The 23,481-nt window shown below is 55.9% G+C and overlaps 1 protein-coding gene across 2 annotated transcripts in view; it reads left to right on the plus strand.

Moving 5' to 3' along the window:
- The first annotated feature begins 1,730 nt into the window (after positions 1-1,730).
- Positions 1,731-23,481, plus strand: part of CASTOR2 (cytosolic arginine sensor for mTORC1 subunit 2) — a 49,863-nt gene continuing 28,112 nt past the window's right edge. The window contains exon 1 of one of the 2 annotated variants that reach the window (XM_024571533.3): positions 1,731-2,115. In XM_024571533.3, coding sequence (XP_024427301.1) covers positions 2,003-2,115 — 113 coding nt within the window. In that variant the 5' untranslated portion in view covers positions 1,731-2,002. Of the gene's footprint in view, positions 2,116-13,808; positions 13,934-23,481 lie in introns of those variants that run through there. The other variant, XM_053929840.2, reaches the window with a different exon arrangement.

Raw genomic sequence — 23,481 nt, forward strand, 5'->3', positions numbered from 1 at the left:
TGCACCGAATCAAAATCCGGTGTATACATGCAGGGGCGCACAAATGCACACGTGTACACACGCAGGCAGAAGCAAAGTTTCCTGAAACACAGAAAAGATCATAGTGACTTACCCTTACTATGTGCAAAGAGCTATACCATTCTCTATTCATTTTTTTTTAATGCTAGTCATGCCTTGCTAAATTAATTTCACCGTGCACTCATGGGTCATGGCCTACAGATTGAAAAATACCGACTTGGCCATCCAGAGCCAGTTAGAAAGCTGGCCGATTCCTGCTTTTAGCCTTGTTTGGCTTCACCGGTTGGATATTTAAAAATTGAATTTTATGCCTTCAGGCAGGCCTCCCTTCTCCTGTACCATTTCCGACTGTCTGATACCCAACTGCTTCACACATTTATGGTACTTGCCTGGCCCCGAGTGCAATTCTTTTTGGGCCTTCTAGATCTCTAGCTTCTAAAGGAATAGATGCATGCATTTATGCACTCCGTAAATATTAAGTGCATGCCTTGCACATGCCAGTCACATTGCAGGCACCGGGAATACAGCAGGAACAGACAAAAATCACTGCCTCAGTGCAGTTGAGATTCTAGAAGAGGGAGACAGAAAACCAAAGCAAAGTAAGCCTATTCTTTATTAGAGGCTAATACATTGTCTAATGACAATAAGACATAAGGGGCCCGGTATTCTCCAAGATCAGCATGCAGGCTTCACACCCTTTTGTGGAAATGAGGAAGCCTAATATGTTCCTACCTAACAGAGAAGGGGTGAGAAAGAGTGTGAAGGAGCACAGCCAGAACTTCCCTTAAAGAGAGTTCCCAGTCTGCCCATCCCATCTCCAAATTACTCTACCAAATGGCAAAGCACCAGTAACTTTAACCTAGAAAATTTCAAAACCGGTCAGCCATTAAGGAGAGCCATTGAGGGATATGGTCACTGACATAGAGGCCCTGAGGTGGGAAGCCTTGCGAATGTATTTCACACTTCTCCCTAATTCGGCCTTCCAAGTCGCCCTCACCCCCTCTCCTGCGGGATAAATGGCCCCCTCATTAGCTCTGCACACATAACCCCTCTCGACCGGATTCCTGGTGACTGCGCCTGCCTTATCTGACTTTCCTCCCTCACATTTTCCGCTCCAACAAAGCCAAACACAACACGGTGGAGGCTTTCACGCTTCTGTGCCTTTGGACACGCTGTTCCTTCTGCCTGGAAGGCACCTGGCCTCGATCCCCGCGCACCCCCACCCCGCCCCCCTCCTCGGCGAGCTCCCATTCATCCTTCAGAACCCAGCCTGGATGTCCCCTCCTCCAAGAAAACCCCTTAAGCCCTTCGGCCTCATCTCTGACCCCAGCACCCCTCTCTGTTTTGCTTCTCTGCACTGTAATTACCGGTTTCTCCACATCTCTCCCCTCCCAGACTCCGGCCTCCTCCAACGCTGGAGCTGCATTGGATACTAGCTGTGACCCCAAAGCCACCGGTTCCGAGCGCTAAGTGACAGAGCTTGCACCTAGGCTCAGGCTGGCTAGAAAGCCCCCACTTCTGCCCTCCGCCTACCCGGTGGTCCCTTGGGGGCCCGCACTCGTGCATTTCCAGAGCACCAGGCTGACCCCTAGCTCGGCTGCCCATCCCCTGACATCAGCAGCGGGCAGCGCCGGGCAGAGCGCGACTACAAGTCCCGGCACGCCCCGCCGTGGCCGCGCATGCCCATCGGGCCGGCGTTTGAGTGGCAAGTTGTTTGTTACAGCGAACACCAGCTGCTCTCCGCGCCGGGCGCCGTGCGCCGCCGCTCCGCCAGCGCTGCCGCCCTCGCCCGCCGCCCGCAGCCCGCCGCCCGTGGACCCTCGCGGCTTGGCGGGCCTCTCCTTTGTCCGCCCGGGCCCGCCCGCCGCCGAGCTCCCGGTTCCCGGGGCAACTGCCCGCGGCGCTCGGTGCCGGCTGGGCGCGCAGGGGGCGGGGGCCGCGGCTCGCCCCCCGCGGATGAGCAGCCGCGGAGCGCGGGCGGACGATGGAACTCCACATCTTAGAGCACCGGCTGCAAGTTGCCAGCGTCGCCAAGGAGAGTATCCCGCTCTTCACCTACGGCCTGATCAAACTTGCTTTCCTGTCCTCCAAGACCAGGTGAGCGCGCGGGGACGCGGCGCCGGCCGGGGAGAGACAAAGAGGCGCACCCGGGCGGTTGTCCTCGCCGCCGCGGTTCGGAAAACAACTTCCAGCCCCGGGGAGCGCCCCCGCCCCGCAGCTCGCGTTGCTTTTGACAAAGGCACCCAATCTGCCTTCAAACGGGGTCCTTCCACCCCGACCCCCCAAAATGCACCCCGGCCGCTGTCTTCCTCCATCTCGGCCCCCTCCCTCCCAGACCCTCCCCGAGATTCGGAGGGCCGGGGAGGCTGCAGTGACGAATCCGTGAATGAATGAACGAACGAATGAATGAATGAAAAACAGGTGTGGGGACGCGGCAGTGGAAAAAACAAACTACCTCCCTCCCCATCCCCCAATCCCTCGGCTGGGCCGGCCCCCATCCAGGGCCGGGAGGGTGGCGGGGCGGGGGGGTGGGGGTGGAGGAGGGATTCTGCTGAGTGCGGCGGGTAGCATGAAATCATTAGTGGGTGTTTATCTCAAGGTGCTGCGGCTGTTGCTGACGTTGTGGGGGGCTGGGTGAGGGCAGGAGAGGGGCTGTGGGTGACGGTCGCGGTGGTTCTTAATCCTTGGGGTCCGGGAAGGTGGAAGGGGGGTGTTTTGCCGAACCGTGGAAGGGGGAGGAGCAGGCGTGTTTATGGCTCTGCCTTGAGGCTGGGCTTGGATGCTGCAGGAGGAAAAATAGTTGAAGGCCTTGGGAGGTTGAAGAAAAACAAGTTGGATTTTCCTAGTGCCAGGTCAGGTCTGATTTTGTGAGCACTGGTGGGTGCTTGGATTAGGGTGTTTTGTTTTGTTTTTTAAGGAGCCCGAGCCCAGTGGAGTGTGAGTGCGAGCTGAGCTAGCCGCTGTAACTTAAATCCCTTGTTTGCCCACCATTGTGACTGTTCAAAGGGATGAAGTTGTTGTTGCTGGTTGGTTTTTCAGAGGCTGAGGTGGAGTTGGTTCTACCTCGCTGCAAAATGAATGAATAAATTACAGGTCAAGGTTAATGTTAAAATGACCACCCCTAAGTTGCCCTCTTGGGTGCAGGGCTCAGGGAGCTCTGGGATGCAGGGAAATAATTCAATCCAAGCCTCTTATCTGCCTGGTAAAGTTCTTGCCTGGAAATCTCACTTTGATGTTTGTGTCTGAGCGGGGAGCTCAGTCCCGCCATTGTTTGCAAGATGGAATGAGATCTGCCAGTGGCATCTTGTTTACTTTCTTCTCAGGCTGCCCGATGGGGTCTGGAGGGTTGAAATCCCTGTCTTTGCTGGGCCCTGGCTCCTTTGATTGCAAAGGTAATTATTAAACAGGTTATTTAAAAGGAAAAGCCCACAGCTCAGGTTCTGAATCTCTCCTTCGCTACACCCCCCCACCCCCGGACACACACATCCCCCTCTGGCTGTTGACACCCACCATCCTGCATCTACCTGCCCTCTCTCCCCCCAACACTGCCTTGAGCTCCAAGGCTGGAGTAGAGAAAGCGGCCTTGTTTTTCCAACCCTTGGCCCTCAGCCCCAGGCAGCCCCCTGGCTGCTTTCTCGGCTACCATTCAAACTGGGATGATGACTCAGGCTGCGGCTGTTCGGGCCTGGGTGCCGGGAGGAGGGGGCATTGGAGGGCTTCTTAGAAAGGCCAAAAAGGGCCAATCCCTCTGCCCCTTTCCCTTTGTGGAAGGACTGACCCTCTTCCAGCCCCACCCCAGGGGCCAGTTTGGAGGACTCATAGATAGGCATGTCCTGTGCATGAGCCCCTGACCACCTGTCTAACCGTGGAAAACCTACCCTTCAGTGGGTCCCGCTTCTCCCTCTCCTGCAGGGGTCATCTGGTCTAAGGCCCAGGTGACCAGTGCAGTCTCAAGATGACTCAGAGGTCAAAGGTCATCTCCAAGACTCTGGGGTCGGGTTCTAAAAGATGCTGAGTTCATTTGTCAAATGGCTGAAAGCTGCCTCCTGGCACCCCTGGCCAGGACACTGGCTTCAGGTGGTGACTGGCCCCCTCATTGTCTGCCTGACAGCGGCAAGGTCCCATTCCTTCTCTGGCTGTCACTTTGTCTGTGATGAAGACAGCACCACTTGAACAGCAAGTTCTCAGAGAGCTGCTGTGTGTGTAGCGTGGAGTAATTGTGGAAATGGGCTTCTTGTCGAGTGTAAAGTGGAGTGGAGTGTGCATGTACTGTTTAAGCTGTTCTGAAGGGTCGGTCACCCAGGTAGACTTTTGGTCCTCTTTGATTTTTCCATCAGTACCTACCCCCTAGCGGTGGCCCCTAGCCCTGTCATTTTCTTCACCCCACCTCCAGCCTAAGTTCAGATCAACCTAGTACAGCTTCCTCCCCCGAGGGTCTCTGTGCCACCTGTTTATAGTTTTCGGTCACTTGCTATAGGGTAGGCTCTTGCCATGGCATTTGAGGCCTTTCCAGATGTGGACCCAGAATCCTTCTCTTTAGCAACTCTCTGACAGACACTCTGGTGACTCACAGGTTTCTCCTTCCCTTCACACTTCTGTGCTTTTGCGCTTCCGTCTCAGCCTGGAACCCCTTTCCCCAGCAAATTCCTATCCAACCCTCAAGATCTGGTAATATCACTATGAAAGTTTCCTGAAACCCCCTTCCCTTCACCCCAGCAGACTTAGTCGCGTTGTCCCTCTGGTGTCTACCTGGGTGGAGGCTTGGGTAGGAATACGGCATTGGTAGATCCCCACTCTATGGGGGTGCAGCTGGGTCCAAAGGATGCCCCTCCCGCTTGGAAGCCCAGAGCCTGATAGGAGAGGACTGAGGTGATCACAATACAGTAGGTAGAATCAGGGTAGGGGGGGTGTCTACTGGGGTGGAGTGGGTATTGGGGACTGCCTGAGGGAAGCACATACACTTCCTGCAGGAGGTGGCACTGGATCTTAGGGCTTTAAAATAGGAATTAGCTAGGTGAGAAAGGGGGTCTTGGTCCCAGATCCTGCGTATACCCTGGTACATCTCTCTGATTGGGTTTACAAACACCTGTTTTGCAAAGGACTGAGACTCAAAGGTTAAGTGAGTTGCTCAAGGTCACACAGTAAGTGGTAGAGCCAGGACTTGAATCTGCATCTTTCTGACATAAGCTCAGAGTGTTGCTATTACAGGCTGTAAATGATGCCCATATGCAACAGTTACGTCCAGCCCTTCTGTTTGCAGCGTGCTATTCTAAAGGCTTTAGGAGCACAGAGCGGCACCTGCCGGTTTGCTGTATCCCTTCTGCCCTACCTTTGTGACCCTTGTCTTCCAGCAGGAGTACTTGTCCTCATCACCTCCCATCTAGACTTTCTGCTTTCTGATGGCCCAGCTCAGATGCTCCCTCTGCTTCACTTTTCATCACTTCTCAACTTTTGTCTGTAACAGGATATCGTTTGCTTGTCTTATTCTCCCACCTCAACTTTATGCTCAGGAAGCTTCTTGTGCATCTTTTTATCAACTCCCCCGCTCCCAGTACCAGAGATAACAGTGCACCATTGACTTCACCATCTCTCCCTAACAGGTAAAGACACTGGGTTTGGAGAAGTAAGGCGCCTTGCTCAAGGTCACACCACTGAGAAGAAACAAAATTGGGATTTGAACCAGGTCCTCTCTCTACTGTGCTTAGCACAGTGCTTTGTAGGCACTTAGGAACTGCCTGTTTGATGGATGTTCCATTCGGGCACAGAGTGACCCAGATTTCAGCCGGAGTCTCTTATGAGTGCCCTTGGGGGCTGGAAGAAGCATGGCAGGCAGATCACACCTGGAGAAGCACGGCCCAACACCCCTGCCCTGGCTCTTTGCCCCCACTCAGGGCAGCACCTGGGTACGACCAGAATAGGGGGGCAGAGGCCAGCTCAGTGTACTTATTCTAGGCACACAGCTGGGTGGCAAGACCCTGAGTGAGCAAAACCAAGGGTGTCCACAGAGCTTCCCCTCAACCCTTGTGATGGACTGAGATTCTTTAGCCTGGCTAAAGACCCACCACAACCCAACGCACCCTTCTCTGCCGCCTTGTCTCTCGTGGCTCCCGGCTGTACAGACCCACACTCCCACTCCCACACGCTGTGGTGTCTCCAGCCTCATGCCTGTGTTCTGTCTGCTTCAAATGTTACTCTTTGCCCTACCCCTTGTGTCCACCTGCTCATTCTTTTAGATACCATTTTAGCCCCACCACCTCCAGGAAGTCTTCCCTGAGTGCACAGCTGAGCTCACATGCACTGGTATGATGGGCTTAATCTCAAAAAGATGAAATGTGATGCAGTGCAGAATATCAGCTGGATGCCTTGGGCCATTACTTAGCTAGCCTCAACAATAAGCACTTTGAACTTTGCATGACAGATTGTAAGTCGGGCTGCTCTAGGGTTGGTCATTTAAAGGCTTGATGATATCATCAAGGACCCCAGTCTTCCTGTCTATTTGGCCATCCTCGGCTTGATGGTGTGGTGCCCTGTGGACCAGCAGGGGCAACTCCAGGCCTTATGGGCAGGAGCAAACCGAGTGGAGGGAAAGGGCTGTAGTCTCGAGGTGTCTCTGAGAAATCCTTTCCAGGAACACCCCCTGCTCCCGCACAGACTTCCTCATGTCACTGATGAGACTGCGTCACATGAGCATGCCTGCACCAATCATATGCACACGGAGTGAGACCATCACACCAGTCAGGACTCCCTGCACTGTGGCTGCCGGGAGGTGGAGACTAGTGCCACCCCCAGGGACTTGGACTTGTTCTCTGCAACCCTGTAAGGCAAAACTGGGAACACCTAGTAAGTATACAGTGAAAGCCATGATGACAACACCATGTTGGCCGGATTATCTCCCTTTCACAGATGAGGAAACCGAGGAACTTGAATGCCCCAGGACACACAGAAGTGGCAGAGCTGGGATCCAAACCCAGGGAGTCTAGTTGTAGATCCTATCTTGATGACTGCAAGGCCAGGCCCAAAAGCACACAAGTTTGGGCACACCTTCCCCAGGGCCCACTCAGCAGAGGTGTCACCAAAAGGCCATAGCACTGCTCCGTGCAGCAAGGAAGTAGAGGGTGGGGGCAAAGTCATTATCCTGAAATGTATTCCAGTGCAGGAAGCTGAAAGTCCCCAAGGTGAACGTGCAGTGAGTACATGCCCACAGATACACAGTCCTGTGGGTCTCCTGTCTGTCTCCAGGGCGATGCAGATACTTAGCACAGCCACAGCCCTCTAAGCAGCAGAAGCAAAGGCCTGGAGGCTGGAGAGAAAGGTGCATGCAGAGTGCAGACTGTGGCCCACCGTGACCGCTGCGTGGGGTTGGCACAAGTGGTGTGTTTTCTTCATGCAGAAACCGTGCATCATGCACCTGCATGAGCAGAGCCCAGTGGGAAACACTAAAGGAGCTTCTGCCCTGTGCGGAGGGAAAAGGTATGTGCTCTGCCAAAGCTGGAGGGCGAGAGGCCCGACGGCCCAGATGGAGGAGACAGCTCCGGAAGCTGACAGAGGCGATGGGGCCCAGCCTGGAGGATGTCGGGGGGCACCCTGAATCCCTGACCATAGCTTGCTCAGAGCCCTTCTCAGACTGGGCCCTGATCCGGATTTACTTGCCTTACCTGGCATTGTGAATATTCCTGGCTCTACCTTCTGTGTCCTCTCTGCTTTTGTCTTGTCCCTACACCACACATGCCCTATTTTTAGAGTAACTGGTTAGTTTTTAAATATCCCAAATTCTTTGACACTGTTCCCTTCAAAAGCTGGAACTCCCCTGCCTTTAAGTGAAGTCTGGGTTAGTGACTTTCTTCTAACTGGTAGAAGGTGTCAGAAGTGAGGCTTCGAGGCTTCCAAGGCAAGGGCGTCAAAGGATAGCTGCTGCCTGCTGTGTATCTCTCTCTCTCTCCCTCCCTCCCTCCCTCCCTCCCTCCCTCCCTCCCTCCCTCCCTCCCTCTCTCTCTCATCCCTTGCTCAGGGGAAGCCAGCTGCCATGTTGTGAGGACTCTCAGGCAGCCCCGTGGAAAGGCCCACAGCGGAGAGGCCTTCCTCCGACAGCCTGTGAGGGGGCCACCCTGACAACAGACCCTCCCTCTCGGGCAAGCCTTCCAGGGGCCACAGCCCCTGTCAGCAGCTGGACTGCAACCTCGTAAGAGAGCCTCACGCAGTTGAGCCACGCCCAGCCAAGTTCCTAACTCAAGGGAACCATGAGAGAGAGAAAAGTCGGTTGTCTCAAGCCGCTAAGTTTTCGGGTCATTTGCTATGCAGTAGGCAGCTAACACAGTGACTGTTTATCATCCTAGTGGAGACCCTTTTGAGAACAACAGGGAGCACTGCAACCAGTTGCCTTGGACAACAGGACAAAGCAGAAAGGGGGGTCACCTTAGCTGTGGTCCAGCCAGACAGCTCTCACAGTCCTTAACCTAACACAGACTCTTCTTGGAGTCGGTACCAGCATCAGCTCCTCCAGGAAGCCCCCTGGGGCTGGGTGAGCGTCTTCCTGGGATCACCATGCCTTGGAGTAGAGGTTGGAGGGCTGGTCCCCCTCTGTCTGTACCCCAGGTGCCTGTCCAGGCCTCAGGACCAGTGCCTCATGGCGCTGACCTATCTCCAATAGTCATGAAGAGGCCATGTGAAGAACTGCATTGGTGTCTCCTGAGCCTGCACACGGCTGGCAAGGTTTTTTCCTTATAACAGACCTCTTGGATGAATAAACCAGCTTGGTCCCACCAGACCCTGTGCTGTGCCTTGGCACAGGCAGGCAGGCCCACTGAGCTCTCCAGAATCTGACAGTTCACCCACACCCTTAGCCAATCAGTTTGGTGTATGTGTGTTAAGTTAAAACTTCTAGAGGGAAACGCACCTCCAGATGCCTTCCATTTGTCCTTGCCTTAAATATAATACATTGGACGTACTCTGCCCTCGGAGGTAGGTGTGTCAGAGCTTAGGTCTCTCTGTCCGTGCGCGCTCCCAGCGGCAGCACTGGCAGCACCCGAAAGGTGGAAACAGTGCGAGCGTCCATCAGCCGCTGAATGGGTGAGCAAAGCGTGGCGCACGCAGTGTGGATGCTACTCGGTCTTAAAGAGGAGGGAGATCCTGACACAGGCTGCAGTGTGGGTTGACCTTGAGAACATCGTTCTGTGTGAAATCAGCCAGTCATAAAGGGACAAACACTGTACAGTTCCACTTACACGAGGTGCCTGGAGTCGTTAAAATCATAGAAAGGCGAATGGTGAGTGACAGGAGCTGGTGGGAGGGGTGCTGGGGGCTGTTTAATGGTGGTGGAGTTTCTGATTTGCAAGATGAAAGGAGCTCGGGAGGCGGGCTGCACAGCAGTGGGCTGCACGTACTACTCAACTGTACACACTCAGAAATGGTTACGATGGCAAATTTTATATTACGTGTGTTTTTCCAAAAAAATTTTTTTGAAGAGGAGCCTAGCAGTGTGGGGAATCAAAGGGCAGTGTGCCGCGTGGAGGCCCGTGAGCCAGGGCAGCGGCCTGGTGACAGATTCAGGCCAGGAAGACCGTGGCTCTGAGCATGGTGCGTACCAACGCGTTTAATCCCCACAGCCACCTTCGCCACACAGGCGCCGCCACCAGCCCCGTTTCACAGGTGAGGAAACTGAGGCACTAAATAGTTCAGTACCTTGCCCAAGATCACAAAAACACAAAGTGAAGAGTAGGGTTTTTGTTTGTTTGTTTTTAAACAACAGCTTTACTGAGATAAGTCACCTGTCATACACCTTCTTGCAAGCGCACGGCTCAGCCCCGGCCAGGTTGCTGGGTGGGCTGGATGGCAAGTGGGGGGGGGGGGGCGGGGGCGGTGGCAGCCTCTGTCCCCACAGCGCTGCCCGTGTGCTCTGCCTCAGAGTCATCAGAAAGGTCAGTCCGGTAGTCACAGAATGGAATGACTAATTCAGATTTTTATTTGACAAGGGACGCTTTTTCAGACTTGGGGGAGCTGTGGGGACTGATGGAGGTGGGCGGTGGGGGCAGGGGAGGCGGGGTCTGCAGGTAGCCTGCTGCAAGGTCAGGCGGTCAAGGCCTGGAGCTCCGGTGACCCCCAGTTGGCCTTTCAATGGTGTGAGCTGTCTGCTCCCAGCAAGGCCTTGGGGGCCACTCTCTGCATGCCACACTGCGAAGCTCTGTCTGACTGGCACTTGTGCACCCCAGACTTGGCGTGCCCCAAATGATGCTCCCACCAGACCTGCTCCCACCCCCCTCCGTGTCCCCAGTGCAGCCTGTCTCCAAGCCCTTTCTCTAATCCCACCTCTTGGCGCCTGGCCCTGTGGCCCCCAGGGGGAGGATCGCTGCTCCCTGGGCCTTGTTCTCGGCAGGAGGGCAGCTTCAATTTGCACAGAAATCCAGTCCCATCCCACCCCTGCGTGAACACTCTGGGATGGAGTCCAGGCCCTGAGGGTGGCCCCTGAGACCCTGCCCTATGGAGTCTGCCTCCCCAGGTCCCTCCCTGCCTTCTCTTCTTACATACTTAATTCTTGCCACCCCTCTCCCCGTGCTGCGCCTTACCCTCTTCTCTGACCAGGACACCTTCTAATGTGCCCCCAGTGTCCCTGCCACCTGAGTCAGGTGCCCTGGCTGTGCCGTGCGCAAGCTGTGCAGGCTGGACTGGTCGCTCCCCGTCCTGAGCCCTGCTGTGCTGCCCGTGAGACCGGTGGGCGGCAGTGTGAGGCAGCGGTGTCTGCGCAGCCTGGAAGGTTTGGCCCGCTGAGAGTGGGTGTCTCCGAAGGCCAAGCCCGACACGGGTGGGGGCTGTGACTGCCATCTCAGTGGGCTCGAGCGTCAGGGACTCCCGCATGCTCATCCCTCCCAGGAGTCCTGCAGGGAATGGCCCTTCTCCATCGTCCTCAGGGCACCGACACGGCGTCCATTCTGTGCTTACTGTGGGACCGTTTGCACGTGGCATCAGAGGCCTCGGGACAGGCACAGAGTCGTCATCCCCGCTGTGTGGTGTGATGCAGAGAGAGCCATAGAAGTCGGAAGAAACCCGACTCCACCCCATTGTTTTAAGAGTTGGAATTGGGAGCCTGCAGTAGGATCTAGAACGCTGAAAGGGGTCGGGGGAAGCTTAGAACAGTCCTTGGACTCCACCCCCCTTACCCACATTGGGGGTGAGACTGGGGCAGGGCTCTCAGGAACAGGGGATTCCTGCGCCCCGCCCCTATCCCACCCTACCCCCAGGGGCTGGGACCTGTCTCTGATTCATTTCTCCCTTTCCCTGGAGGGATCCCCTTCCTCCCCGTTTGGCCCCGGGCAGGTGGCCTGATGTGGGGAGGACCCCTTGGTGAACTCCCTGGGAGAGCTCAGGCACCCACCCAGGCTGGACCCTCGGAGCTGAGCAGTCCTTCCAGGATGGGGCGTCCACCCAGGGTCACAGTTGGGAATGAGGGGGCTAGAGAGGCATTGGGAAGGTCGCCTGTAAATGACCAGGTGTCCCAATGGCTCCTCAAGCCAGGCTCTGCAGGCCCCAGTGGCTAGCCCAGGCGGAGGGAGTGCCGGGCTTGGGGACACCGAGACCACCTTTTTTTTTTTTCCATCTGCTCTTCTCCAAATACTCCTCAGAGATTACCCCCTCAGCTTCCCTCTAGCCATTTCCCCTCCCCCAGTGCTTCAGTCCAGACTATCCAGTTGAACTTGAATTGCCTTTAGTTGTCATTTTCCACTGAAAAACAGAGAAGGCGGTAGCACCCGCACCGGAGGGAGGGTGGCCCCAGGATTGAATGAGATCGTGTAGATGAAGTGACAAGTGCTCAGGTCTGCTCCTGGCCTGGAGTCCAGGCACGCAGGGCCTGCGGGCTGGGAGATGATGGCGATGGGGGTTCCACAGTGTCCCTTGTACTCACTTTGTACACTGGTTGGGCTGCTAAAATGTCCCTTGAAAAATCACACCATTGGAAAATTGCCCCGTGTTAATGCCCCGGGGAGTGCTGGTTCTCCAAAGCCAGGCCCCCTGAATTCTTGCACAGAATGAAGGTTCTTGCACACCTCCCACCCCACCCCACCCCGCACTGCATCTGTCCTGTGAGAGCAGGTTTTCTCCACATCTCAGTTCCCTCTCCCAGGTGCAGGTTGAGGAGGGGCCCAAGGTTCAGGTGAGTGTGTGACCCAGGAAAAGTGTGCCTCCAGCCCTCCAGGGGCTTGTCCTTCCCTCTGAGGGAGGTTGGGGGGGAAGTCAGGCCCATCCATGGTGGCTGGGGAAGGCAGAGGCTACACAGTAGAGAAGGTTCTTTCTGTCTGCTGTTTCCTTATACCCGGCGTGGGCCCTGGCCCTCACGGCTTCCTTCTCCACTGGCTCACAAGTGTGACTTGACATCCTGTGTTCAAGTTTAGAGGGGCACAGATTCAGCCCATAACACCACCTCTGGAGAGTTATTTCACTGCAGTAAGTCTCGATTTTCTTACCTGGGAAATGGGGGTGGTCCTGCTGGCCCCTGGGGTATTGTGGGACTCTGATGTGTCCAGGGCCCGGCATCCAGGAGGTACTCAGCAGACATTGGCTGTCACCAGCGAGGCTTCCCTGAGCATCTGCCAGACTCCACAACCCTCAGGCGCCCCAGGGCGGTCTGGGGCTCTGGGAGATGTGATTTGGGGCCTCTCCAACGGGGCCTGGTACTCTGGTCTTTGAGCAGAGGAGAAGTGTGGGTCAGCCCTCAGAAAGGCTTAAGCCAGCTGTTTGTCTTCCTGTTGAGTCTGGAGATCTTGGGAGCCCACCCCCATCCACTGTTTACCCACCCCTGCAGGACCCAGGCTTACTAGGGGGCACCCAGCAACTTCTCCTGGGAGCCCTGCGTGGAGAGAAGGCAGAGCGCTAGGGTCACAGTTCACCCGGCCTGTTAGGTGGGTCAGGGTCAGAGCCTCCCCACCCTCATCCCTGCCAACCCTGGCCACCAAATAGAGAGAGGGTTACAGATGGGTGGAGAGGCAGGAACCCTGTCATCCTTTGAGGCTCCTCCATTTTCCTGGCAGCAGGCTGTGGCTGGATGTCTGTGGCCCCGCCCTTCCCCCCCTACCCCGCCCAGGCCCTGCACTGGGGGAAGAGGATTGGTGACTGCCAGGCAGCCAGGCGCAGGTGAACAGCAGGGCTGGGGCTTGACTCCAGGACTGTCTAGCTCCCCGCACCGTGCCCCTAACCACTACACCCCTTCCTGCACCTTCTCAGTGCGCCCCACTCTTCCCTGCTCCCCTGCCTTTGCAGTCCACCAGCCCTGCCTCCTACAGGAAGGCCACCCTGCCTCTCTGTTTTGTTTTGTTTTCTCGTTGTAAATTTTTGGATAGCTTATAAATTCAAGATTCATTAGAATTCCAAAGATATACAAAGTTGCCCAGTAAAAGCTCCCTCCTACCTCTGTTCTTCAGCCACACAGTTCCAGCCCCCACAGGACAGGAGATTCATGGGAATTCTTGGTGATACTTCCTGTTCGTGCATTTGTATCATTTTCCCCCCCCCTTTTTTTTTTTTTAACGTGAATTGCAGTTAAACCGTGCTCACTGTTCTTGCTCTGCACCGTGGCCTTTGCAGCTGACTTAACCTCACTCCAACTGCTGCGTGGTTCTCCACGGAGCAGGAGGCATCACGTCTTCAACCCGTCTCCCGCTGGCAGCCATTTGTTCCGCCCTTTTTGTTGTTCACAGCTAATGCTGTAACACACAACCTGGTGCACAGACATCGTTTTGCGTGTGTGGAAACATGTGCACAGACATCGTTTTGCGTGTGTGGAAACATGTTTGTAGTGAAGACCCAGGAACAGGAGAGTCAGGGAAGTCCTCACCTGGAGCCTGCAGAGACGGGTGACAGTTGACACTTCCTTCGGGGTGGCCTGTGCTTCCTGCCTCCTCAACCCCCAGCAGATCATCAGACCGGCCTGGTAGGTGAAAGAACCCCCTTACGTCACCTTCTGTCTGGGTGGGTGTGTTTGTGCATATGTGTGCCGGCCCTGAGACACTTGGTGGTCTTGTTTAGGACTCTCTGTCACTCTTCATCTTCTCTCTCCAGCCAGCTTGCACGTCCTCAGTGGGCTGCAAGGGTCTTAGGAGTCTTTCTCCTCCAGAGTTCCCAGCCCCTAGTCAGCCCGCCATCATTAAGGCCCCACTTTTATTTACTCTGTCACCTGGGCATGTGCTGATCGAAAGGCCAGCCCCCATGTGCAGGCAGCCATTGGCCGGCCTTTGGGCCCAGGTAGCCAGCTCCGCACTTAACCGTGCCTGGCCCTTGAAGCTGGTCCTCCCTCACCAGGCACCGTCCTCTCCCAGGTCCCAGCACCCCAGCTCCCCTGCCTTTTCACCCTTTGCTGGGCTTACCGATTGGGAGTCTCCAGACTCTGGGGTCAGCTAGGCCTGAGCATCACCCCCCCCCAGGGCCTGCAGGCCAGGGGAGCAGGGAGCTGACAGCTGTCCCAGAGGCAGTGCGCCAGGCCCCGTAAAACACTTTCCGCTCACGGTGGGGAGAACGCAGCTCCTGCCCCTTCCACCCTCAGAGGGCTCTTGAAGAGGCTCCTCACTGTGGAGGTGATGGTTACCCCTGAGGGCGCCCAGCTCCTGTGTGGACGGGGAGGACAGTGGCGCCACTGGGCCCAGAGGTTTTCATCCCTCAACGTCACGTACATACATTCTGTCCTCTCGGCAGCTCGCAGCCTTTGGCAGGGCGCTGACCTCTCCGAGCCTCAGTTTCTTCATCTGCAAAGTGGGGTTATAGCACTGCCGCGCCAGCTTGTCTGAATTGCGCTTTTACATCGGGTTCTGATGACTCTCTTTCTTTTTTCCTAACGCCACTGTCTGCCTCACTTTCTCTGACTCAGTGACTTTGGCGGAGTGGACATGGCCCCAGGGATGTTAGCCATAGCCATGTGAGAATTTTAATAAAAGTGAGGTATTTGGCCCAATGCCCATGGAAGGCCCTCGGGCCAGGCCCTCCTCAAGCGTAGGGCAAGGCCAGTTGGCCACTGGACCGTCACCAAGCTGCTCTGGGCAGCTCAGAGAGGTGATGACAGGTGTCAACCAAGCAAAACGAAACAGTTGGTGAGAAGGTTGGGTTGTGAGGGGCTGAACCAGCCAGGGGTGTCAGTGTAGCTCTTAGGCCCCAGTCCTGACCGCAGGCAGCGAGTGCCACTGTTAGCAGGGAGTGCAGGGCCCCGCCACAGCTTGGGCTTGGAGTTTGCAGGTGTGTTGAAGTCATCGCTTGACCTGCAGGCCAGGTGCCTGAGCACTTGGGAAGGAGCAGGGTCTCCTGACCCCAGTCCAGGTGGTAAACAGGGCTCTGTGTGGACTGAGGCTGCCCTGGCATGGGGAGCTGGGGCGTGTTGGGGGGAGTAGTCAGCGGAGTTCTCTGCAGCAGGGCAGGGACATGCCGGGCTGAAGGCTGGGGACAAAGAGGTTGTTACAGCCCTGTCCTGCCCCAGCCCTGAGGTGGGGGACGGCACTGTTGGGGTAACACCCGATTCTTGGCCCCTCTGGGCTGGACCAACCCTGACAAGAGGGAGTTCAACCCTCTTGTTTCATGGATTTGTACCTGCGTCCCAGACAGAAAGGACTTGCCATGGCACGCAGCCCTCATGGCCATCCCGTGCAGACAGGCCCTGGGGAGCCCCGCAGCCAGTCAGCCAAGGCTGTTCCCAGCCCCAGCAGCAGGCCCGCAGGTGGCGTTTACTCATAGTTGTGTCAGGAAGACGGAAAACAGATCTGTGGCAGCTGAGATGGGGGAGGGGGTGGGGGCGTGGGCTCGGCTCCTTCTCTCCTTGCCTTCCCTTGTGTTCTCCCCACTGCGCACTGTCTGCGTGGGGCCCTTCCCTGAGAGGCCTGCCTTTTCTCTTTCTGTCCTCTCTGTCCCATGGACCCAGAATCGAAGCCCCATAGAGGGGCCGGGCCCCCTTTTGGGAACCTTCCAGAGCCCTCCACCTTCCCCATCTGTTGGGCTCTTAATACTTTCCTTTTCTTCAGCTTGGAGACAGCCCCTTGTAGCATTTCACGAGCTTGTATTCATTCCAGCCCTTCATCCGTCACCTCTGGTCTTTGCTTCCAGTTGCTTCACAAGTGTCTACGGTGTCTTTAAGGGTACAGTGGACTGAATGTCTGTGTGTTTCCCAAAACTGATGTGCTGAAAAGCCCTACCCCCCAGGGGGGCTGCATTAGGAGATCAGACCTTTAGGAGGTGATTGAAGTTAAGTGAGGTCATAAGGATGGGGTCCTGATGCTATAGGATTAGCTTCCTTCTGAGAAGAGACAGAAGAGGCACACCCGTCCACTCTCTGTGTGCACGGAAGGAAGGACACTGCGAGAAGGTGGCCGTCTGCAAGCCAGGAAGAGAGCCCAATCTAGAAACGCTGCCAGCACCTTGATACACTTCCACCTTCCAGAACTGTGAGAAAATCAATTTCTGTTCTTCAAGCTGCCCAGTGTCTGCTACTCTTTTTCTGGCAGCCCCGCCACCCCAGCCCTCCTGGGCCCCCAGTGCAGTGAGGACCAGTGGAAAGAGCCCAGGACCTGGTCTGTTCAGACCTCTTCCTCCCACTGATGAGACTCTGTCCCAAGCCTCAGTGTGCCCATCTTGGTAACGGGACAGTGAAGAGAGAGGCGCAAAGGTCGCTGCTCGTAGGCACGATAGCAGTTTTCCTGCCCTTTCTTCCAGCCCAAGGTTGAGCTCATTAAATGTGCTCAGTGTCAGTGCTAAACGTTTCCTCCCGTGAGCTAAGCAAACAGGAGGACTGTCCTGGGAAAAGGAGGATAATGTGGACATCAAACTCAAGACGCCCCTCGTGCCTGCAGCTGTTCATTCACTCTTGAGGACCTCGTTGAAGTTTCTAATCTCATGGAGCCGGAGATGCAACTCGAGCCTGAAACAGTCTCAGGGCCAATGGCTAGGGGTGAACCACAATCGAATGGCCAGGCCGGGTGGGTCCTGGAGCTGCAGGCCCGGAATGGGACATGGGCTCTGTTTCGGGTTGCGATTGCTTACACTTAAGTGAGTGATGGATTGGAAAGTTCTAGAACCTCACTGTCCAAATTGGTAGGCTCTTGCCACATGTCGTTATTTAAATTTAAATAAAATTTTCAGCTCTTCAGGCTTGTGAGCCACATGCTCAGTAGCTGCATGGGGCTAGTGGCTCTCCAGCTGGGCAATGTGAGTGTGCCAGGGGTGCCGAACTCATGTTCACTGGGGGCCACATCAGCCTCGCTGTAGCCCTCAAAGGGCCGAAATAATTTTAGGACTGTATAAATGTAACTTCTCCTTAACAGTTAAGGACTTGAAATTACTTTTGGCCCTTTGAAGGCAACCGCGAGGCTGATGTGGCCCCCGGTGAACATGAGTTTGGCACCCCTGGTGTAGACCATTTCCGTCGTTCTGGGAAGCTCCACCTAACAGCACGGGTTTAGAAGGTGGTTTGGACTCAGTGAGAGAGAATGCCAGGTGCGTTTTGGCAGTGGCTGCCCTGACTCAGAGTTGGGCAGAGTGGAGTCACACCTGGCTGTATTTGCCATTTGAGGGCAGGCAGGTGCTGGGGATACCCGCTGTGGGCCAGGCAGCCGTGTGTGGTGTAGTGGGATGAGGTTGAGCCACGCTGGCAGGAGTTGGCCCCATTTTGCAATCCCAGCCACACACAGGCTTAGTTCTTCAATGTTCTACTCAGGCACTGCCACCTCCAGGATGCCTTCCCTGAACCCCTGACCCCCGACACTCCCCGGCTGCCCTTCTTTGCTCATTTCCTGTGTCACACACCACCACCCCCCCCCATGTAAACATATCCTCACGTCTGCCTCACCAGCCAGCACAGTGCTGGGCCCACGGAACCGTAGTGGACAGGGCACCCACTTGACAGAGCTGGAGCCACAATGCTTCCATCCCAGGCCATGTCTTCTGACATGGGCGTGACAAGGTGCTGGCCCAACGCAGAGGGAGGCACGGGATGTGCCCAGGATTACCCGGCTTGCTAAGAGTCCAGACTCACCCTCCTTCCTGACTCACAGTGATAGGCTCTTCCAGGAGAGTGACGGGGAGGCCTGACATGTGTGCCAGAGCTGACCAGGCCAGGCCTTCATGCTCTGGGCTTGGGCATCGCGGAAATTCCAGGAGTCAGGCTGCAGCCCTGTTGGAGCTGCCAGTTGCTAGGACTCCCAGGTGAGTGTCCAAAGCTGGCAGGTGTCACAGGTCACTTCTATTTTAACAGGCTTACATTGGCTTAACCTGCTCCTGACCTCATAGGCAGGTCAGGGAGCTCTGGGAGTCCCACAGGCCCTTATCTGCCTGCCCCCCACCCACCGGTGTTCCAGGTACTGACCGCACACACAGAGACTTCTCACCATTCGGGAAATGGACTGCCCCTAAAACCCAAGATGCTTGAGAACTTTGGGGGGTCTGGGAAAGGAAAACAGGGCATTCATGGACCAGAAGTGTTTTCTTAGGCCCACCAGTGTGTTTTTTTAAAAATTACACCAACATTTCAACATTAAAATGGATCACAAAAATCTGGGTTTCCATTGTTCCTTGAAAAATTGGAAGCTCTTACAATCCAGGGCCCACGTGGTTATAGCATCTCAGAGCCGAGTGGCAGCTGCCCCCATTTCACCAGGAAGGGGGACCCCACACTGAGACCAGGTACCTGGCCCATTTGTCATCACACTTCTACCTGCCGGTCTCCCTGCTCTTTGTTCCCAAGCGTGCGGGGAAGAGAAACAGACGGAGAGGCCACGCGTTTCCTGGTACGAATGAAGAACGTTCCTGGGTGTCTGATGCGGAGAGCATGTCTCACTCCTGGGCCTCTTCACCCGGGTGTTTTGCAGGCCTTCAAGCTACAATCCCTGTTCGAGACATTGCCAGACTCTTGATTGAATCCTCTTCCCATCCTCCCTCCCACCCCGTTTTGTTTCCTGTCCTGGGACCCCTACAGAAACAACTGTCTGTCCTTGGGGGCGCTCGGGCAGATTCTCGGTAGAGACAGTGGCGCTGGGCACGCTGCCCTTGGCACTCCTGACCATCATTCGGGCTCCCAGCTGGAGCGGCACGGGGGCTGGAGGCTGTGTCGGTGCCGACATGGCCACAGACACGGCTTTGGTTTCTGGGTCCTGCATCCCAGCTTCCACCACCTGAGAGAAGATGGGGCCCCCAAACAGGAGCGGAGAGGTGTATGCAGAGTAGGGCATGCGAAGATCCAACAGCAGGGTCCTCTGAGAGGTGCAGGGCTAGCCCTCCTGTACTCAGCCAACGTGAGCTGCTTAGGACAGATACCCGATCTGTCGCTCAAACATTTCATAGCCTTTGTTGTTGTTAATGCATCTCGGGTGCACAGAATTTGGCTACTCTTCATCCTCGGTTTGTGGCATCCTTACTGATGCTGCTTTTACTTTCCTTTTGTTTTTTCTCTGAGTAACAGTGCCCCCACTGCAACCACGACATCGACGGTAACTGCCGTCCACCCACACTTACCTCTTCCTTGGTTTTATGAATGGTTCTGCCCTGTGTGTATACCCGAAAAGGGTATCTGGCTGTGTGTCCTCCGGGCTTGAGTTTCCCCTCACCAGTGCATTGCAAAGTGTAGAAGATACTCAGTGTTTCCATGGCTGCAGGCGATTGATCCACACTGCCGTGGAATAGTTCTCTTGGTTGAGTTAGGGGTCCCCTACCTGGATCTCTTCCTCCAGCCTTCAGCTTACACAGCCCTCCTGAGACCTTCCCAGGCATCCCATCCAAGGGAGGCCAAACCTTTCCTTGGTCCACAGCCTTCACCATAATAGACTGCAGTAATGTTTTTGCCAGCGCCCCATGCTAGCAGGTTCCCTTCCCGTCTCAGCGGGGGCTCGGCCTCGGCACAGGGTGTTGAAAGGCCTGGCTACAGGACCCGCCCCCTGGAGAGGGTGAGGCCTGGGCGGGCTTGGATGGCCTGAGGTGTGCAGAGCAGTTCTGTGGGGCGAGCTCCAGCTGCTTTTGTGGAATTACAGGAATTGGGGGCACAGGCAGCCAGCCAGGAGATTTTCTGAAGAAGGATGTTCATAGCAGCTTTATTCATAATAGCCAAAAACTAAAAACAACCAAATGTCATCAACGAGAGAAAGGATAAATAAGAATATATTATAATACATAATGAATGCATAGAAACATACACGTATATTCATCCACAAAAACAACTACAGTACAAAAAATAAACCAGATTCATCTCAAAAGCAGTACGTGGAACACGTGAGCAGGGAAGCCAGGCACGTAACAGCACGCGCCCCGTGGGGTGGAAGCCCCGAAACTAGCACACCGGGGTGGTGACAGTGGCAGTCGGCTGTGGGGACCACGGGACAGGAACGGAGAAGACTCTGCCCTGAGGGGGTGTTCTCTGTCTGGACTGCAGGGTGATTAAATGGGGGTGTACGGTGGTCAGAACTCATCAGACTGTGCACTTAAAACCTGTATGTTCTTTCATTGCGGTAAATTATGCCAGAGTTTGAAATAAAAGTTTTGGAGGAAAGAATGATCCGAGCCCAGACTTGGTCTTGTGTGAGGCATTTCTCTCTCACCTGAAACGATGCGCACCTTTCCGGGGCTGCTGAAGGCGTCCTGGTCCAGCGAGCAAAGTGTTGCCGAGGGGATGGTTGAGGATCCTTTCTCCTCATCCATCTTTGCTTCGCCAACTCTGCCCCTCAAACCCTCGTTCTGGGGACCCTTGAGGCCCGCCGTGGGGCGTGAGCCGTGAGCCGTGAGGCCACCTCCAAGCAGACCACCCAGCATATCTGCTCGACTGTGACATGGGAAAGGCCCAAGGAGGACAGGAAGAAAGGCTAGGATTTCCTTCTCTGCTAGAGAAGCAGCAGCCGCATGGGGAGTGCACAGGGGGTACAGGAGTGGCCCACTGGCAAGCCAGACCCAGGGAACCGACACCCAGGTGAGACCCAGAAGAGAAGGTTCCCGGGATTCCGGAAGCCTCCCCAACACCGTCTCCCAGCCACCACTCCCTGTCCTGCACACTATCCTGACTTCTGTTGCCTCCATGTGATTCTACCTACTTTGGAAGCATTTTGGGTGCCAAACCCAGGACAGTCCCTGGCAAACCAAGAAGATTGGTCCCCCAGTTATCTCCCAGCTGGCACTGAGGTGAACAGGCATTGCTGTGCCCAGCTTAAACACACCACCCAGGTGCTGACATTGATGGGGGTTTGTGCTGGGACTCAGGCCTCAGAGGGGCCAGCAGAGGCTCCGTACTTGAGCTCTGCCCTGCCATCAGCCACTCGCCCAGGGAAGGCCACCAGAAGGTGGTGGCTGACTCACTGCGCTAAGGCCCCTGGTTAAGCAGCTTGCAGGGATCCTCTCCTAGTGAGGAAGGCCCGGGCATCCGGCAGGGGAGGCTGGCCGAGCAGTGTCTCTGGTCTTCCAGCTTCAGCCAGGCACCCTCCACAGGCCCACTGGGTACTTCTAGAGTTCCCCAGGTGAGTTCAGTGTGCAGCCAAGGGGTTCTCAGTTGAGCGCCAGAGCTTCAAGCCCTAAAGAGCTGGGTTTTATGCAGTGTTTTTGCCCACAAGCCCTGTTCCCATCGGGAGAAGAGTGACAGCCCTGTTGCAGGTTCTCCCTGTCATGCTGCCCGATGCGGGAACATCCATGGCTCCCTGGAGGGTAGAGTTAAGACTAGCCAGGTATCATTTAAAAGGAGGCTACATTAATAGGGTTTCTAGAAATAAGCTACCCCAGGATGAAATAAATTGCTTTGCAAAGGAGTGAGCCCTCCTCCCTAGGGTTATGCAAATAGAGGCTGGGCCCCACCTGCCCAGGGCTCCTCACCCACGGTGGCAGCACACAGTGGTCTCCTGCCTTGACCCCAGGCCTCTCTGTTCTCCGCCTTCCTGTCTGGGCGATTCCAGGAAGTCCCCCCTTCGTGGTTTTGATGGGGAACCTGCGGTAAACTGTTCCACAAATTAAACAAACTCTTGCAGTTCTTTTCCCTCTGCTAATTTATCGGGTTCGTAAATCTGAAATCTCAGAGTGGGTGTGCTGCACAAGTTTACTTGGCAGTGGCCCTCCGGACTCCCCGTCCCCCTCCTGGTTTGAGGGCTGTTGTTGGAACAGGGCTCTGACTGGCAGGGGCTTGTCGCCCAGGGTGCCCCGAGGAGAGGCCAGTGTGAGGGCCCGGCTCTGCTGCTGGGTTAGGAATCTGAGAGTAAACAGATCAAGTTTCCAGTGTCAGCTGGCCACAGCAATTGAAAATGAGAATGTTCTCTGAGATGACTCAGCCCCAGGGTAGGGGCAGCCCCCTGGCCTTGGCTCTGCCCTGGAGGTCGGCTGCAGGCCAAGCCCACAGGGAACAGCACTGGGTTTTCAGAGTGAGTGCGTGGTCTGCCGTGATGGTCCGTCCATCCCATCAGGAAGAGGGTGCGAGCCGCAGTCTCGGTTATGTGACAGGTTGCCATCCTCGGTTTCCTTGTCTGTGAAGTGGGGGCAGCCGCTCCTCTCTCAGAGGGCAGATGTGAGAAATGAGTCCAAGACCATTCCAGCCAGTGTAGCCGGAGAAGTGCAGGTCGGAAGCTCGGGGAGAAGGCCGGGGTCGTGGTGGCTGGAACGCAGGAGACTGGGGGGGGGGGGGGGGGTTATGTGAGACTCCCTGGGGAGCCACCTACCTGCATGGGGGGGGGGGGGGAGAAGAGAAGTCACTACAGGAAACAAAAGAAGAGCGTCAGTGTCAGAAGTTGGAGGAGGCCATGTGGGAGAACCCAGTGTCCAGGGGAAGGCCTTGGCCAGCCATGCGGGGTCCAGCCAGTAGGTGAAGGACAGGAGGGCGTGGAGGAGGCCATCCAGTTTGTCTGGCGGAGGTCATTGGTGAGCTGAGCTGGATCCGCTGGAGGGTTGGTGGTGTCCAGCTGGAGGCCTGTGTGGTGGCAAAGGGAAGGGGAGAAGGCAGTGGCCTGAGGAGGAGATGGGGATGCGGGAGACTTTATTTAGGATGGAGGAAACTTGAGCCTGTTTGTCGTTTGACAGGGGAGCCAAGTGTGAGTGAGGCGCCCGTGGGAATGGAGAAAGAAAAAGAGGCTTGCCTTGGTACCGTTTCTGTGAAGCCAGAGAGAAGGGCTAAGATGGGTGAGAAAGCAGAGATGTTTGAGAGGGTGTCCCACTGCTTGGCCCAAACGTTAGGAGACTAGAGGTGCAGGTTGGAGTTCAGATGGTGCCCAACCGTGACCGACCGTGAGATGGGAGACGGTTGAGCATATCCTGTGGGCAGCGGGGGAGCAGGAGCCAGGCCCTGCGGGGATTTCTGAACTGGAGGTCATTGCTGAGGACGACGGTGCTGGACAGGGGTCATCTAAGGATTGGGGCCAGCCAAGGGGGCCACCCAGGACACCCTGCCCCAAAGCCAGTGCAGAATTGGAGTGGCCGCAGGACATGAGAGAGGAGCTCAGGTGACCCAAGAGCCAGGGGCACTCAGAGTTGCCAGGCAACAGGACAACAGCTCGGCGC

The sequence above is a fragment of the Desmodus rotundus genome, chromosome 1, assembly GCF_022682495.2.
Source record: "Desmodus rotundus isolate HL8 chromosome 1, HLdesRot8A.1, whole genome shotgun sequence".
In the NCBI taxonomy this organism is placed as follows: Eukaryota; Metazoa; Chordata; class Mammalia; order Chiroptera; family Phyllostomidae; genus Desmodus; species Desmodus rotundus.